This window comes from Phaethon lepturus, unplaced genomic scaffold (genome assembly GCF_000687285.1).
Source record: "Phaethon lepturus isolate BGI_N335 unplaced genomic scaffold, ASM68728v1 scaffold56576, whole genome shotgun sequence".
NCBI classification, from domain to species: Eukaryota; Metazoa; Chordata; class Aves; order Phaethontiformes; family Phaethontidae; genus Phaethon; species Phaethon lepturus.
The window spans coordinates 6453-24975 of NW_010545262.1; the positions used below are offsets into that span (position 1 = coordinate 6453).

General features: G+C 38.3%; 1 protein-coding gene across 1 annotated transcript; it reads left to right on the forward strand.

The window, feature by feature from the left end:
- The first annotated feature begins 356 nt into the window (after positions 1–356).
- On the forward strand, positions 357–7290 carry LOC104613582 (guanine nucleotide-binding protein G(I)/G(S)/G(O) subunit gamma-4-like). The gene is made up of 2 exons (XM_010288882.1): positions 357–452; positions 7162–7290. Exons 1-2 carry the CDS (start codon positions 357–359, stop codon positions 7288–7290), a joined length of 225 nt encoding a protein of 74 aa, XP_010287184.1.
- Positions 7291–18523: the final 11233 nt, after the last annotated feature.

Consider the following 18523-nt stretch of genomic DNA (forward strand, 5'->3'; position numbering starts at 1 on the left):
CCAAACTCTGTAATGGCTGCAAGGTCTGTTTGTGAACAGCTGTTCTGTGTTGGCATCCTGAACCAGGGCAACCATTTCTACACTGAAACAATAGCCATGTACTCTGCATTTGTATGTTGTTTGCAGAATTCAGATCGAATACTGGCAGTTGAGGATGCAAATATGTAATGCAATGAGGTGTTGTTGAACAAGGGAACAGAAATAAACGGTGTCTGGTTTGTATTTGTAACCTACAGCCTAGCAATGTGATGGGTGAGGGTTGGTTGGATTTCAGATAACTGTCTTCACACTAATTGCTGTATTTGCTACCTGTACTTTTACATTGTCTCAACTTTGTCTCTTGTAGGAAAAACAAAATGAAGGAACTAGTGTCAAACAGTACCACCAATATATCTCAAGCCAGGAAAGCTGTGGAGCAATTAAAAATGGAAGCATACATGGATAGGATGAAGGTAAACTTAGACTTATTGTTGATATTTTGAATTCACTAGCTAGTGTGTGGTACAGCTTCCCTTTAATTTTCCAGAAAGACTTGATCAGTTGAAATAAAATTTCTGTGTTGAGCTATAAAACAATATTCAAGACTGCATTGGTTATGTATTAACTGCTTGGTTCTAGCAAAGCAATTTTCAAAGACTGGCTTCTAGCCTGCTTCTGTATGAGTGCCTTTTACATCTGTTCACACTTGACAGCCTGTTGTAAGTGAAGGTTTGGTTTTATCATGCCTCTGTGTGTATGTATATTACACGTTTTAACTAAAGGCACTATTACACAGAAGTTCTCAACATTTTTAACCAGAAATGCCTGTGGGATTGTTCTTCCCTGTCATTCTGCCTTCCACTAGACTAAAATTTTGTGAACAAAACAAGCACCTAAAAACTAGTGATGTCATGAAGGTTTTAAGAAAGCAATGCTCATCTCTCTTGTGCGCTCTCTCTCTGCTTCTGAAAATTGGGAATAATTATTTGGATGAAAAATCCAGCCTCTTCAAGTAAGAAGAGCATAGAGATGGAAAGACTAGAAAAAGGAATACATTTAAATAATCAGGTTTTCTGCAAGCAACTGTAACTGGGTTGTTTTTACAAACCGCAGCTGTTTGTAACTGAGGTTACAAACTCAGTAAAACAGTTTAGAAATGTTGTATGTGAAATTCTTCATGTAGTCTTAACTCTGTTTATCCATCCATCTATTGTGTGTGCTGAAATCCTGCACGTAGTTAGCATGGGGGCAATAGTATATAATTACAATTTCAGTGAGTTTATGATCTGATACTGTTTTAATTGGAAAGACAGTATCTATAATTCAGAAATATTGGTGCAGCTCACATGAGTAGTGAGTCTTGCTTATATGAAACATAAATTTCAGTTTCTCCATTTTGTTGCAGTTTTTAGCAATGTCTTGTAAGACCATTGAATTTGCAAAACTATAGTTTCTATCTTGTAGTGTCGTGACGAATTCATCACAGTAGGTGCATGTTCACAGGGACAGGTATTTCTGTTTCCTTTAGCAAGGGGACCTCTGCCTTTTTGGTGTTCAGTGGGGTTAGTCCACTGATTCAGGCCACATTGCAGCTGCACAAACAACAGGGCTGACAAGAAGGAATGAGTGTGCATGAAAAGGGTTGGAAAAATACGGCCTAGTTTATTGGACTTGTTGAAACAATTGGAATTGTTGATACTTAGTAGATTGCCTTCAACTTGCTTTTATATCATCAGTGGTAACTTTCACATACCACATCATTAGCTCAGTTATGCAGATAGCTTCATTAGTTAGGTGGATAGCATTCTTAATTACATATGTAAGAAAGACATAGGTTATTTTTACAGTTAGTTTAATTAAAAAGAACACAGTTGTTAGCAAGTATGGCAGACATAAAAAACAGATAGCTTGAAAGTGCAATTATTTCACCTTTCAAAATAGCTTGGGACCAAAAAGGCACCAAAGAAAATATGGTGTGTTTCAGTATTCTGAGGGTTCCTATACTAACATAAACCAAATACAGTTTGCAAAATGTTTATGTCTCGATTTCTAGAATTTCTTTGAACAAGTATATGAGGGATTGTGGGAAGAGGCTGATTGACTTTTCATTCCCTCAAGATCTGCTTTGCCTTTAATCTTGAAACAATTAAGTGTGTCTTTCAGTATAGCCAAATTTTACCAAGGGACTTTCCATTGGTTTCAACAGGAGATTTTTGAGTTCTTGGATCATAACTGTAAAGGCAGAGAAATTAAATTATTTCCTTTTTTCTGGTGTTTTACATTTGCTTAAACTAGTTAGACATTTAACAAAAGATAGTGCTTTCCAAATAATTTAATTAAACACTGTTTTGCATGTAGCTGTAGCCAAGTGGTTATTCCCATAATAGACAAGACCACCTTGTTAACATTAAAAAGGTGCCTGCATTATTGACTAGGGAAATCAAAAGTTCCAGCTCATTTTTCTACTACAGAGGCACTTTGTTTTCCATGCACAGTAGCTGCTATAACCAGCACGTGTTGGGTCTGCTCAATTAAAATCTTGTAGTTAGAAGTATTAGTTGCCCATTCCCCACTGCGTTCTGTGTTTTTTCAACTGATTTAAAAATCAAGTCCTATAATCAGAGCTGCAAGCAGTGCAGTGTTTTGAGGTTCCACAAAGACAACTTGCTGTTGAGGTGTGGCAGAAAGGGGAGGATGAAGTTATTGGCGTATTGATCAGTAGTTGGAAGGAGTATTACTGTGGTGGGTTTTTGTAGTGTAAGAATCCCAGAAGGATCATAAATTGAACCTGCCTTACTTCCCCGCGGAAAGAATGGCTAGAATTATAATGGAGAAGTAAGTAGGAAGCAGGAGGCGCAGATTTCAAGCTAGGAAACATCAGATGAAATCAGATGAACAGTGGCCTCATGACTAGTAGAATAATGCGCCTTCCAAAGATGCTAGCAGTCAAGTTGAGAAAGCAAAGATGATATTGGTACTTTATCACAGTTGTCCTCAGAATAAAGCACTATTTAATTTTCTTTTCACAAGCAGAAAAGCAACGAGTGCTCTGACATTTAAGAATCTTGGTGTATCAGTTATTATTCCATTTTCTTTTTTCTTAAAAAGGTAGAAAATATTCCTAACTGGTTCTGAATAGTGTTGGGAGATAAGCAGCGGGATTGCCAATAAATGTGTGTGAATCTCTTTGTTTTAGATGTAAAGGATAAGCAGAGTGGGTGTTGTAGCAAGGATGGTAATTAGTCACAATCCGTGACAAGACAGATGACATAGTAATTGCAGCATTTTGCCCTGTCATTGAAACTTATAATTATTAGTGCAGCTAACAGGATTATATTCTAACTTTGGCTGTTTTTATCACCTCTGTTATTCTGAAATATAATGGTAAAATTCCAAAGTCTTCCTGAGACTAATTCCTTAAAGCATCAGGGTTGAGTGTTTTGTTGATTATTCCCCCCCTCTTTTGGTAATTTGACAACCAGATGTTTTTTTCACTACACAGAATAAAAATAATTGTTTAAAATGTGAGGTTGGCATGATACCTATATACTCCATCCCCTCTAGCTACGTACTTTAAAAGATTTAAAAAAATGAAATGTTAACTTTCTGTTAGAATTCATCAATCAAACTGCAGGCTGATTTTTCCTTTAGCCACTTCTGTAATATGTATAAATTACTTTGAATCTTCAGACCAAGCTGTATCACACAGGAGAGCTGAAATGACAAGTGTTAGCTTCATTTGAATATTCAAATTACATGCATTTATTGTAATTCTTAATAAAAATTATTCTGAAACTGCCCAGCAGCATTCAGCTACAAATAAATATAAAGGTGAGTAAAAGCTATGATAGAGTGGCCTTCATTCAACTTCTTCTGTGACACAAATAGGACGATCAGTACATTATTTTGTATAGTAACAAACCACGTTAGTGGCCATTAGGCAACCTCTGCATGCTGACATATGCCAAAGCAGCCGTCTCTGCTGTAGCCATAATGCAATACTCAATGCAGAGGTCTTCCGCCAGGGTTGTTCTGAATAATAAGCTGAGCAGGAAACTTGCTGGAGGCAACGTTGTATTTTGCTCTTTTTTTCACCACAGTTCTGACTGCCAGCACTGCTCACAGGCACAGGAACCAATGTTGTCATTGCTCCTGGAATGTGATCAGCTAACTTAATTCCCCTTAGAGAGTCGTCTTTATTCCACCGTGCAAGCCTGAGCTACTCCACTTTTAGTGAGGCAGTGGCCATAATTCACTTTAACTACTGTAATCCCAATGGCAGGACTTTTCTTCCACAACCCTTTTACTTTTTTTTTTTTAAAGGATGAAATACATGGCCTAGTACAGGTTTAGTTTGTGACAATGTGTGAATGTGTTCATGTTCCTCAGTTCCTTGTTGCGTGTTTGTTTTCTACGAAATCTTACTATGGTTTGTCTAAAAGAAAACTAATTTGTGATTTAAACACTGTGACGTTGAAGGTGCTTGCTGTGCTTCATGGCATTCATACCAGCACTAAGAGGACAAGTTAGATACAAAAATTCATGTTGTGCTTTTGCTAGTGAAAACCCTTTTTATCGTTATATGATGTCAAAGCATGATAATATGTAGAGAAACAGATAGCAAATGATATTGCTGGGTTTATCCCTTCTAAGAATGATGATTGAAATTGTACTTCTCATCCATCAAGCAAAAAGCCATATACGTAGTCTGATGTTGCTTACACATATATGGAACAAACACCATAGTTATAGGAAGGTTGAGCCATTGAAGTCCAGCATTGGTTCTCTGCTCCTGTAGGGTCAGTCTACTTAAAAAGATTGTTGGTTTCATGAATAAAATAAATTATTCATTAGCTTAATAATTGAAGATGAAATGTGCTGGATATCTCTAACAAACCCTGTCTCCAGGACCCAGAGAATTAGGCTAGCTGTCCATTAGGTTTTATGGCAGTAACGTTTATTATGGCATAGCACTGAAAATGTCATTGAGCTTTTTGTGGGCACCTGTGGCTCTGAGTTTGACTTGCTCTGTTTGAATGAAAGAGTTCAGGACCAGCTAATGAATTAATTGGAGCATAGAACTGCCTTAATTTGAGACACGCAGCAGAGCTTGAAGAACAATAGAAAAGTTAAAATATGTATGTTAAATAATTATGAATGTACTGGTGATTGTCATTACTTGAACATACTTCTATGAAATGCTGTGATGGTACATTCCTCCTAACATTACTGGAAAAATGCTGACCTCCTCTTCAGTGGATAAATTCTAGGCTAGTTTATACTTTGCTGAGGTACAGCATAGGTCATTAGCAAAGAAAAGCATGTCTTCTGTCTTTTGATCTTTTTTGGGCTTGATGGGAATTTCATAGTCCATCTACATTGTGCCTTTCTTTGGAGAATCTGCTTTTTAAAAATTCACAAGCAAATTTAAATGAAAATTGGGAATATGATAGGATTCTGAAGTTTCCTGTTTGTTCATTACAATTCTACTTCTCTATTCCAGCCAGTGCCCTCATACCCTAAAGCCTCATTCTTTTGCCATAGCTTAGCAAGTAGCTAATTGAAGTATGTCTGAAAATAATTACAATCCTTTGTACTTTGAAGTCCATCATTTTTCACACGTTTTTGTTTGACCTGCTTCTCTTTGGAGAAGCACTTGGTCCTTCTGAGTATCTCTGTTGATTTGCGCAGTTTAGTGCTCAGTCTTCTGCTTTGCATTGGCTCAGCAATCTGTTGTTCACATGTTGCATCTCTGCCCACCCTTTTGTCCTACAGGCCAGTTCAAAGGCAAACTAATCTTAAGTAACCTAAACACTCTTGCTTCCTCTGCTAGGAGGATAGTCTATACTGGGATGTGAACCATAGGTACTTTATGGGTTTAAGCATTCTACAAAGGCATGTTTTAGTGGATATTAAATAAAAAAGTCAGTTATTTTCTTTCAGAAGTTAACTTAAATTTCATGTGCATCCTGATCTAACACCCATTGAATTCATAGGTCTAATCTGAAGCCTGCTACAGGCTGGACTCATGCCAAAGCAAGCAGGGTGTGGGGAAGCTAAAGCTAACAGTGATGACACACCTGCTAGAAAAATACCAGAAATCTGATTTGTTTTTCCTCTTCACTATAGTTGTGCAAACATGGTGACCTTAGTGTTTGACTCAGGAGAGGCTGTCATGGTGCTCAGAGAAAAGACTTTTTTGTAAAGACTTCCTGTCTCATTTTCTCAGTTATAATATTGAAAACACAATAATTAAGCAAAGCAGAGATACAGTTGTAGGTATCTTGCTGAGTAGAACAAAAATATTTTGTATATAATATTTTCAAGAATTTTGAATGTAGTCACAGTGCCATAGTGTCACCAATATTCTTATGGCACAAAGTGGAAAAGGTTACAAGGTTTCAGCTACAGCTGAAATGGTTTAATATTTAATTTTTCATTTCATGCAAAATATCTTGTATTCCAACACACTGTTACATTTCTGTAGGACTTTTCAGTAAGCATAAAGCAACATTCTGACAGAATAAACATAACAAATATTAAGGTAATGCTCAAGTTTAAATTAATGCTATGAATAAAGTACTACTTATAATAGCTGACTAAGCAGAAGATATTAGTCTGTCTTGATTGAAAAGAGCAGTATTTAGCTTAAATGAGAGCTATGACACATGATGATCAAGTTTTGCTCCTGATTTATTACTTCTTTTTAATCTCATGGTCATGTGCCTAAAGAACTGTTTGTTTGTTTGTTTTGCATCCAGAGGAGCAAAGGGTACAGGGAGTGTTTGTGGAAAACCTGACAACCAATGACTGGGAGTAAGAGCTGAAGCAGGCGGCCTCTGCAGAAACACACGCTTCAAGGAGAATCCCTATTGCTTACAGGCCATTAGCATGTTTTAATGAGTATATGCTCCTGACCTTACTTCTCCTGGAGAGGAACAGCTGAACACAAATCATATACATTGACACCATCTCATATTACTATGTTAGATAAAATGTATATAAGGATTACTAGGCCTAGTAAGTGCAAATTCAGAGTTGTGGTCTCTAGTAATTTAAAGGATAAACCAAATCTATGCCTATTTTATGATAGCCTCCATTATCATATGTCATATGAAGAATATTTATGCGATGCAGATTGGTTCAGAATTATTACAGTAGTTCTCTCTTCTCTTCTATTAGGTATCCAAGGCTGCAGCAGACTTACTGGCATATTGTGATGCTCATATTGGAGAAGATCCCCTTATTATTCCAGTGCCTGCTTCTGAAAATCCCTTTAGGGAGAAGAAACTCTTTTGTGCTATCCTTTGAGTTGGTTTTCAATTCAAAATGTCTTCTGCTGAAATTTGATACCAGCGGTGCATGCTTTTAGTTTTAGCATTTTTTTTTTTTTTCAGATATCAATACTTAGCCTACAACTGCAATATTTTTAGAAGGTAGTGCATTTTCTGGTAAAAATATATATATATTTTTTTTAATACTAAAAAGTGCAAGGTATCCTTCTCTTTCAGACCAATGTACAAGTTTAAGTTCAGTTCTTCATAAAGATTCTTTTGGTCTCAGTGAAAGCATTGAGTACAGTATCAAATTGTAGATATCTTTGCCAGTCATAGATTTTTCTGAGACCTAAATGAGTCATACCGATTCTGAAGCTATTTTTAACATTTTTATTTTCTGTGGAAGGTGAATTTAATTCATTTGCCTTTACAAATTTATATCTAAAAGAGTAGTGTGACCTTTCCTCAAGTAGTACTATTTAGGAAAAAAAGCCAGTGATTTACGATGTTTGGAATGATCAGTCTTATACAGTAAGTGGTGTTTATAAGTATGTTTTGTGAAGACTGTAATAAACTTGACTACAAAAACAATCTTAGTAAAGCAACATTGTAACTACAAGCAAAATGAAGATGTATAGTTATACACTGGGACTGCGTCAATAAAACTGTAGAAAAACGTAGCTGCTTGTACCTTATTGTGAATTATAATGATTTAAATTGTTTTAGAAAGTAAACTTAACTGTAATATATCAGCTGTTCTTGAAGGTCTTAGTGGAGGGTGTAAATTCTGCCCTGATCACTACAGGGAGGGGGATTACATTTTCTAAGCAGCTCTCTACATGCTTTTACCATAAGAGCAACACTGTATGGGGGTGGAGAGTAACGGTAAATTAATGTTGTTCTAGAATATGCAGCAAGACCACTGTGCCATCGACAGCCACTAAATTTGTATATTTTGAAGCCCCACATTAGTCATGAGAGAAGTTATCAGCAAGTAATTTGTGGAGGTTCTGGGATGTTTTTTGTTTTGACTATGTTTAAAGTACGGTGAGTGGAAAAGAACGAGGTATGGAATATGATTGATCTGTCTTCATTAAGTAAAATTAAGCTCAATCAAGGCATCTGATGAAAACAACTGTTACATTACTGACTTTTTTTAAATTCTTGTCTTTCAAAAAAAAAGTGAAAACTCCTCTCTGGTCTGATATATTAGGAGAGTTCCCTCTGTATGTACAGTGTGTCAATATTGCTGGAAATATTGCTCCTTGGAAAAGCCTGTGAAATCCACACGTAAGGCAGGAGAGAGTTTCGTTGGAAAAGTGCACTAGTCTGACCAAGTCGAGGCTCTGAACAGCCACCCGTAATGGCGCACGCTTCCTCCGCAAAAACTTGTATTCCTTGAGCGTCTGAAATACCTGCAAGGCAAAGACTAGCTGAGGAACTGAGGGCCTTGGGATATACTCAAATGCTGAATTTAGATGCTAAAAAAGAGCAGCGTGAATGAAGCTGTTTGCATTTAGCCCAAAGTACATTTACCAGCTCCAGCTTATTTTTAGCAGTTTCCATCAATGTTTGTTGTGCTGTTTTGTGCAGTGGAAATACAAGATGTCTGCATTGTATAGGTTTTGTTTTCTTTGCCAATCTTGGCTAAAGTACTGCTCCCAACTGCCTTCAGCTACCAGTCTAGGCACACAAGACAGGGCTTTCAATGGTGGTTCTGCTGCTGGCCAGCTCGTTCATCACATCTAACACAGAACCTGCATCTTAACTTACTTCCTGTAATATTGTTGTAAAAAACCCCAATATTCCTTCTAGCCAATAGGCTTTTGGGATGCCTTTCATTTAAAGGTTTGGTTTTTAATTTGGCAGCTGAAGACATCTATAGTCTAATAGGGACAGAGCTGCTTCACAGTACCTATTCTGAAAAATATCCAAATATCTTGAGCAGGTCTTGTCTTGGCTAGGTTCATCCTTGGTTCCGTTTTCAAAGTTTCCAGCTTAAGATTCCCATTCCTAACTTTTAACAAGAATATTTCTTAATGCATGGTGTGTTCAGAAATAGACTTCAGACTAACCATGTAGCTATTTGATTGATGGTGAAATAAAAATGGCTTTCTGAAAATATTTGTTAAAAAGAAGCAACGAAATGCTTAACAAGGCTCTTCAGGGAATCCTTCCTACACTGTACGTGATTTGGTAACAGCTCTGATCACCATGGCAACATTTTAATTTGTCCTTCCACATGTATGGTTTTAACTGGAACAGCAAGGGAGGGGAATATAGGGCACACAGCTTTATTCTCAAAGGCTTTGTAACAACTTGCATTTGTGGCTCATCATTAACATTCCCATGGAAAATAACAAAATTGCCACAGCTTATTACAGTATTGCAAACAGCTTGCTTTCTGTTTCCAATTAGTGTTAGCATTGTAGGTCCCGAGCTTGAAGCGTTTCACAGGAGTTTTGAGCATCACTAGTTACAAGTGCTGCATGTACAAAAATTATTATTTTTTATTCAAAGAATAAAAATTATTCAGAAGAGGTGAATGTAATTGTTTTGGACTTAAGGCTTTTCTCTAAAATTTTTCTTCATGTAGTTGTGAATGTGTTGGACTTACGTTTTTAATAGCTGGTTCCCATGTTTGTGCTTTCTTTCATCAGGTCATAACTTCCATCAGGTAAAAAATTTTGAATCTACTGAGATGGTTTCATGCTTCTAGTTTTAAAAAAGGAAAACACAGAGTACTGTAAATTGCATATTTATTTTAGCAGATGTCTATACTGTATCTGAAGAAGTTAAACTGTATAAGTGTAAGTCCTTAGTGGAAAACAGGACATCTTTCTCTAATATCACTGGGCCTTATTTACCAGTTCCTTGAAAGAATATATACTATTGGCAAATTACTAATTTGAAGGGGGTAGAGGGAGGCATGCCTGGAAGATCAGCAGTTCAAAATAATTGTAACAGCTTTGGATCACATAAGAATATATGACTTGAATAAAGAACACCATCAAAATACTGAAGAGAATGGCATCATCTGGGGTCTTTTATGCCAGCTTGATCCACAAGTCAACATTTAAAAGAATGTCTTTTCCTCCAATCCCTTCAAACCATAAAATGTCTTTGTCATTATTGTAGTTATTGCCGCGTGGACCTTTGAGGTGGTTTAGATAATCTGCTATTGATATCTGAGTTTTATGCTTAAACATCTTGCCTTAAACTCTACACAAAAATATCTGAAAGTTCTTGCACATTTTTCTAAAAATAAATACATATTATATTATGAAGTATAGCAGGATTTAAAAAAAAAAAAAAAAGCCCTCCAAAATGTGGCTTTGTCTCACAGTAAGGTTTCCTGTAGGCTAGAAGCAGTAAGATTGTCTTTTCATCAAATCTGCCTGACTTAATTCCCAAAAATGTCAATGAGAACAAGACCAGGCCTGTTACCATCCTAGCGTTGTACTCTTCTCTCTCAGTTTTATTTCATATGCCATTAAGCTTGTCACTTTGTATTTCAGGCCGAGGAAAATCATACATGCTCCCTGGTAACAGCGTCAGTGGGGGCTGTCATCTCATGGAATGAGAACTTCAGAACAGAAGTTGGATTCAAGGAGGTTTTGACATTTTATTAGCAATCCTTTCTTCATATCCTAGTGCTTGCTGCGCTGATGAAATGACACTTCCCAATGGTGGATTGATGGTAAATTGTCATGTATCAGCAGTGGTTGTGGGGCTGGCTGTTTTGCATTCCTCAGATTAATCTCCCTGGTTTACCTTGAATTTAAAATATTATCATTTCAATACTGAAAACTGTTTCCCTCTTCTCTATTGTGTACCAAATTCCCCTTTGCTTCTCTACACCATGTACTAAATTAGTAGGAGGGTGCTTGGCTGGTGCTAATAATAGGCAAGATTTTTAAGCTAGAATCTACAAAATTATGGTTGAAGGAGGGAAAAAATGGAGGGAAGTTTAAAATAAGCTATTTTAGGTCACACCATTGATTAAAATAAGTACAAAATTTGCTGTTAGTGACACAAAGGTAAATATGGGAGGTGGTGTCAGCTGATTTGGAAGGACATTGTAACAAAGCATGTAGAAGGGGCTAATGGGACAATGGCTTTTTTTTTCAGTGACTTAGAACAGGATCAGCTCCAGCAGAAGGAAAGGACACTTTCAGAACAATGAACGGTCTGAAAAGGTGTGTATTAAAGCCTGGAACTTTAATATCATGGTCATTTATCCAGTTGGACTTCTGATATCAAAGGAGTAACAAAAGATGTACTTTGGGAGGACCTGATTATATAGTTTTTCCTCTCTCTTCATAATGTAGGGGTAAAAATCTGTATATATAATTCTCCTAAAAATGCCATAGTTACGGCTCTCCTTTGTGGCTGCATCAGATTCTGGATTTGTTTCTTCAAGGAGACTAGAGAAAACCTGAGGGAGGAGTACTTCCTAAGAAATAGCAGTTTCTTGTACTGAAAACTAATACTTAAAGTATTAGACTGACTTAAATAGTACTGTAATATGTGAAAAATAGTGGGTAAAATTGCCAGAATAAGTGCTATATAAAATGTTACAGGCACCTGCATAGTTAATCTTTAAGGAGAATGATATTTGGAATAAATATTTGCATCTAATTGAATTCAGATTTATAGCACTATTAAATTAAGTACAGCCATAAATACTAGAACTGGTAGGGGAACAACTTTTCTGTCTTTTAGAGGAAGATGTATGGCTGAGTTTGTCAAGTACATTTATACCACTCACACTTGTGAACAAACAAAACGAGCAGCTTTACCCTAAAATAGGGTCTTTCCCAAATTCCTATGACAAGTAGAAATTGCACAGGATCGTCTGTTACTGCCACCTACTGATAAAGCGATAAACAGCTGACTGAAAGAGCAAAAAATCTGAACGTCAACTAGAAACGAGCTCAAAGGGGGATTTTAAATTAATACACATACTCTCAGAAATGGAGAGCCAGTGCTTCTGTTTTCATGGTCTGCGTTGTGTAAGGTATCGCCTGTCACTGTGGTACTGCTGGGGTGTGGTTCAACCTCGCACTTCAGTTCCAAACTTCTCAGTTTAGGAAAAGACGGAAGTCAAATATGTGATTTGGTTAAATAGGCAGGTGTCAAGCTAAAAACCACTTTACAAGTTGTGGAAATCTTTGGGTGTATCAGTTGGAGTTGCTGTGTACTCCCTTCCTGAATTTCATTTTCCCGTTTCATGTGTAAGTGGGATGCCCGTTCCTCATTGCCACCGTTGTGCCACCACCTCATGCTTTTGCCTTTTGCTCCCTTGAGCAGGTGACGTGACTGCAAACGGCAGCCAGGCCTGGATCTAGGCCAAGTGGGCCCACAGCGCAGTGAGCCACTAATAGTCTCTCCTGTTCGCCTTCCTCCTTGCAGAACCCTGCAACAGCTTTCATGTGACTGACAGCTGCACTCTTCCTTCACATCCAAACTTTGCTCCTGGCTGCTGTTTTTTTTATTTCAGGGTGGGATTTTTCCCAATGATTGGAGCCTAGGCCAAATACTTCCTCACATGCCACGGCATAAGTATACAGCCAGAACAGAACCTAGGCCACTGCTTACGCTTAGACTAGTGTCTTAGTGAAAATGCACTAGGCATGGTGTAAGAACGTGTTTCAAAGGACCACCTGTTCCACAAAATGTATTTGTTGCGTAGCCTCTTGCTGTCCCGTATCCTGTTGTGCCTTTGAACTTTAGACTGCGTACTTTAGCCCTTCATTCTTCCTATGGCATACTCTAAAGTGATGTGCATTTTTTTTTTCAGTGAAAGGAAGGAATGAGCCAAACTTTCTGTTAACTTTGTATTTATAGAAGGGAACCATTGTGGCTTTTTAAAAACTTTTCAAGTAGCAGAGACTTTAAACCTTTTCAAGAGCAGAGATCTTTGCAGTGTAACAGCTCTTCTCTGGCAAGTGTGGTTCACATGACTTTTGGCTGTAAAATTATCCTTCACTTTCCTGTTGCAAAGACCTTTCACTACCATTATTCTTGTACTGCTTCTTGTCTGAGAGGTTTCCCCCTGCAGAGAACCCCAGCTTTTATCCTACTCATCAGAACACAACACACAGATTTCCAAGATACATATCTGCAGTGCTGACATGAATGTCAGTCATATCCTTAAAAGATTAAATGAAAAAACTTCACATGCTAAGATTCTCATTAAAAAATACCTCAGGAGAAACTCTGATAATATAAAGAATGTTATAGATATTAGCTTCTCTGAGGTCTTTTCTTCTTTCTCAGAGAGAGCACATGCATGTTTTGTTCTGGGAGTTTACTTCAGACTCTGGAAAATGACAATAGAGAGCAACTATGAAATACCTATTCATAAGAAATTAGAAGGCCATAAAAGTGATTATATTTCTTTACAGTTCTGCCCATACCAACTAAACAAATACTTACAACAAGGATGTGAATACATTTGAGGATATTTAAACCGAATCTGAATAAATGCAAAAAATGCATGAAGATCATTAAAGAAGCTAAGTTAAGCACTCATTTAAGAAATGTCAGAGTTAAATTTGCTTATGCATTTTCCATTTGCCTCTCTCATTTGTATGCACTGCTATTCCAGATTGCCATTGCAGGAATTCCCACAAGGCACAGTATAGGCAGTGCTCAGTTAACGAACAGTTACTTGATACTATTTCGGTGTCTTTATTCATTGTGTAGCCCCGGGGCCTGATTCTGTTTTCAATGTAGAACTGTTCCCTGATGAGCTTCTCGGTGGTAGCTACCCGACCAGCTGGCTGTTGCCTGATTATCGGATATTTGGTGGTGTTCCACATCTCTGCAAGACATTCCCCGGTTTGCTTTCTGAGATGTGCCTGTCAAGATCTAGCTGCTACCATATAGGCGGTTGTGAGTCCATTTCTGGTTTTGATAGTCATGAACATGACAAGGAGTCAGCTAAGACTGTGAAGTCTTAGCTTCTGACCAATATTGCTGTATTGGTATGTTTGGATAACTTTGATGTCCTGCAAGCCAATTTTGTATGGTAGTTATCAACTCTTGTGCAGGTTAGGCTGGGTCTGATTAAAAAAAAAAATCCAACTGAACGACACCTTCTTTCCAGAGGATGACAAGGATATTCTAATTTACCCCACTTTAGAATAAGGGATGGTGACTTGGTCATCCACCAGGTTGCTCATTTGACCACTTTGTGAGAGGATATGAAACATGAAGCTCCACCTTTCTGTAAAGGAAAGTGAGTTGAGGGAAGTTGGGCTATCTTTGCCCAAATACAATGTCAGAGCTGTTTTGGTTGCTAGGTTCTTGCAATGCCAGTGAAAAGGAAGCCCCTACAGAATATTCTTGGACCTCAGAGAAGTCAGTCTAGACCATGGCTGCTGCCACAAATCACAGCCATGTGCCAAAACTGTTAAAACTTCTGCACAGAAAAGATGAGGGAAGAAGAGCAAGTTACAACAATGGTTTGCTGACCTAATTCTGCAAAACTTAAAGCCATTGCTCCAGACAGACATGAGGATGCAAAAATGTAATTTAAAAAAATGGGTCAGCAAAATAATAGACAAATAGTTTTAGACAAAACAAGTACATTTTTTTTCTTAATATACTTAGTTAACACCCCTAACTTTTCAGAAATTATTAAATTATTTCAGCTGAAACTTACCAAACTTTGCAATGTGAAACAGGTTGTTGTCACTGCAGCCCTCAACCCTAAGAGCTAAAGTGTGGAATAGCTTCAAGAGAGTCCATTCTTCAACTGGGAGGAATTGGGAAACCTTAACAAAAAAAACCCAAACAAAAAAATCAGTGCAACTTACGACACCCCACACCCACAGTGCTCTAGGTTCAGAGCTTCTTACAGATCCCAGCCTACAGGCTCTTTTATGATCAGCTGGTGTGAAGGGGTTGCAGGATTAAGTACCATTGCAACCATGCCCTGAAGCATTTAACCACTGTGATGGCAAGAGTCAAATCAATGTGGTTTCTCTAACGGAAATACTGCCTCCTTGACCTTTTCAGTTCTTTGGATCTCTTAACAAGGGAGAACATAGAGTAGTAGTGGTAGTCATGCCATATCTGTTTTTTTTTAAGGGAGACTAGTAAGTATCCCTGAAGAGACCATTACGAAAGACTTTGCCATGGGCAAAGTCTTGTTACATTCTTGCCTCCATTCAGTGTACAAATGAGCACAGGGTTCACGCCACCGCGGCTGCATGCTTCATGCTGCCCAAAGCTGTCTAATAGTGTCTCTCTTCATGCCCGTCCGTCACGGTCCTCAGAGCTGGTGGTCACGTGCCATTGGCTTTTCTTTGCTGCTGCTAATGATATGAGCTGACAGGCCCGTCAGCAAGACAGCCTGTTTTCCAGAGATCGGTTTTCGCAGGACTCCTGTGTCTGTCCTCAGGAGACCCTAGCGACATTGACGGCATTAATAGCCCAAGCCGAGGAGTCTAGGAGCTCCTCTGCATCTGCACTTCATCGAATCGGAAAGCTGAAAAGGGAGGCAGGGAGACATCTCTTCTGTTTGGGAAAATAAACAAAATCTGTTTCTTCTAAAGATCCAAAGGAAGGTAAGAACAGGATTGATAATTCCTCAATACAGACAGTGAATCTGTTTAGGTTATGAACACTGGGGAAAAAAAAGACACACTTGGGATGCAAATTTACAACCCTTTACATTCTAATAAAATCCTTCATACCCTCATCTGTAATCTCTTTTAGTATTTTTTTCTTTAAATAACAGAAGGCACAATGATTTTGTGAAATGTAATATATCGGTATTACTGCAAGGTGTGGAGCAAATTAAGCCCCAAATCCCCAAAACAGAATCTCTCACCAGTCCCTCCTCTGCTTTCAGATGGAGCACACACAGATCCCTGGGGACGATCTCTGCTAAAACACATGCAGCTCTGTCCTGCTTCTTGCTCTTCTCATCTGCTCCTAGTGTCCTAAAAAAAGCCCAGTCACCCACTTGGGGCAACAATTAGGCGAACAAACATTACAAAACTGAACGCTCTGGACTGGCTAGCTGTGGTACATAACTACGGCTCTGGTATCCGTCATGGCGTGTGTGTCTCCTCCGTGTCAGACAGGAGCTGCTTAGCCAGAGATGTTCTGCAAATTTAACAGGAGCATCTTAAGTTTGCAAGCAGCCTGGGGACTAACAATTCTGTCTCTCTTACCTCCAGCTCGTGTTGTGCCTGTGCCGTGCTTTGTGTGCCAGAGGTACAACCTGAGCCTTGAACGTCGGAAGGGTAAATCTGCTCAGAAAGCGCAGAATGAAAATGTTGGATTTTTGGTCAATGATACCTAGAACTGGGATAACCCAAACCAAAATTTGCTGCCTTCCAGGAAAATAATTTAACACCATGTAGAAGTTACATTCCAGATCCATTTGTCTTTTCATAGTATATATGTTCATGATTCTCAGCTCTCTGGGAATACCTCATTTTTATACAGGCCAAGACTTTTCCAAAAGTGTGCCTAAAACTCGGTGCCTCAAATCCATGTTTAGACACTCTGATATCAGCTTGCTTCCCCAAAATACTAGTCCTGATAAAAGCCCTCAAGAATGGAAAATGAAACTGCTTTGCTAGTTGGAACGTCTAAAAAGTGGGTTAATGGTTGTATCTGATCATCTCATGATTGATACACAGGTACACACTTTCAGTGTTATACACAATGTGAGAAGTATCACTGCTTGCATCTTCTGAAGATGATGAAGTTGGGAGGCTTAGATTACATCTTTGGCTTTAAAAACATTGCAGAGAATCCAATAGAAAATGGAGTAGGAAAGTCTAGTCCTCTACAGCTAAATGTATTTTTAATCTTTTCCTGCATGACTAACAAAAATACATATATATTATCCTTTTGACCAGGATACCCTGTTTCTGTAATGTGGAGGATAAAAGTAGGAACAGATTTCTCCTGTTTTGTACGTTATATATTCCTTCATCCTCAAGCATGGTGAGTATACCACTGTATGGAAAGCAAAATATTAAGGAATTGGGTCCTCTGTTTTGTCTGCAAGGAAGTAATCACTCCCAGACATGTTTGTAAGATCCCCATCAGTTCACCTGGCCTGGGGTAAGGCATGCGGAGAGAATGTAACATCCTGACTACAAGGAATATAGGTAAATGAAGAATACTACTAGCAGTTGGACCAGTTTTTATTTTTGCAGCTGAACCTGCTGAAAGGCATAAAATGTAAATAGTGATTAATAACAATAGCATTTTCATGTAAACACTTTTCCTAGCAGTATTATTTGCTGACAAGTACACACTCAATTGCATATTAAATATGTGTAAGTATGCAAACAAACTAAAGTTGATGTATTTCCAAAACATTTTCCTTTCGCTGTTTAAACCCAATATATAAAGGTTTTCCTTCTTGCACTCCCGTTGAGGAAAAATTAATCTTAATTAAGCTGTTTGAAAGGAATTTAAACATTTTCCAAACACCTTTCATGGTTTGGGGATTTTCAAAAACAGATTTTAGTCTTTTTTTTCCTAAAAATTCAATCCTTTCTTTCAATTATACTTCATGCATATCAGGTTCTTTTACTAAATTGAGTGTTTCTGATTGATAGAATAGCATCAGCAAGCGTTCATTTAAACCTATGGCTATCACACATGAACTTCTAGTTTATACATTAACTTGTGAGGAGCCTCTGCTTATGTATCCACATCACTGATTTTTCAGGTAGGTTCACCCTACAGGAGTCCAGGAAACTGTTGTTATCTGTGTTCAGAGGGACCAGAGACAAGCAACTTCTTAAGGTGCCGATAATCTTGCGCTTGCCGCCGCCCAAGCCTATGTAAACCTCTTTAGCCATCGTGATGTTCTGCAGGCAGGTGCCCTCTTGGCGGGTCAGCCTGTAGCCACCCAACTTGTCACCCAACGGCAGGCGATGCGAAGCTGAGCTTGGATTATTAACATCTCATAACGTACTTCTGCAAGAACAAGAATGCTACCATCACCGCTTGGCCGTGATCCAGCCGCAGTGAAGGACACTTCGATTGTTGAAAATCCCCCCTGGAATTTCAGTCAAATAACATGTTCTTTGCTGGAATAACGTACTCCAGGAACAGCCTGCAATGCCGTTGCAGTTCTTGGCCAAAGCAAAGCACTCTCTCCTCGTTACTGGATTAGCAACAGATTGTTCTGGAAAGCTATTTCATTACTATACAATGACTTTTTAAACGGGCATTCAGCAGATAATCGTAGCGTTGCACAAATAAAGATTAACGGGGGAAGG

Coding starts and splice junctions, on each gene's coding strand:
- LOC104613582 (XM_010288882.1), top strand. CDS start 357: ATGAAGGAACTAGTGTCAAACAGTACCACCAATATATCTCAAGCCAGG. Junction 453..7,161: donor CATACATGGATAGGATGAAG/GTAAACTTAGAC, acceptor CTCTTCTATTAG/GTATCCAAGGCTGCAGCAGA.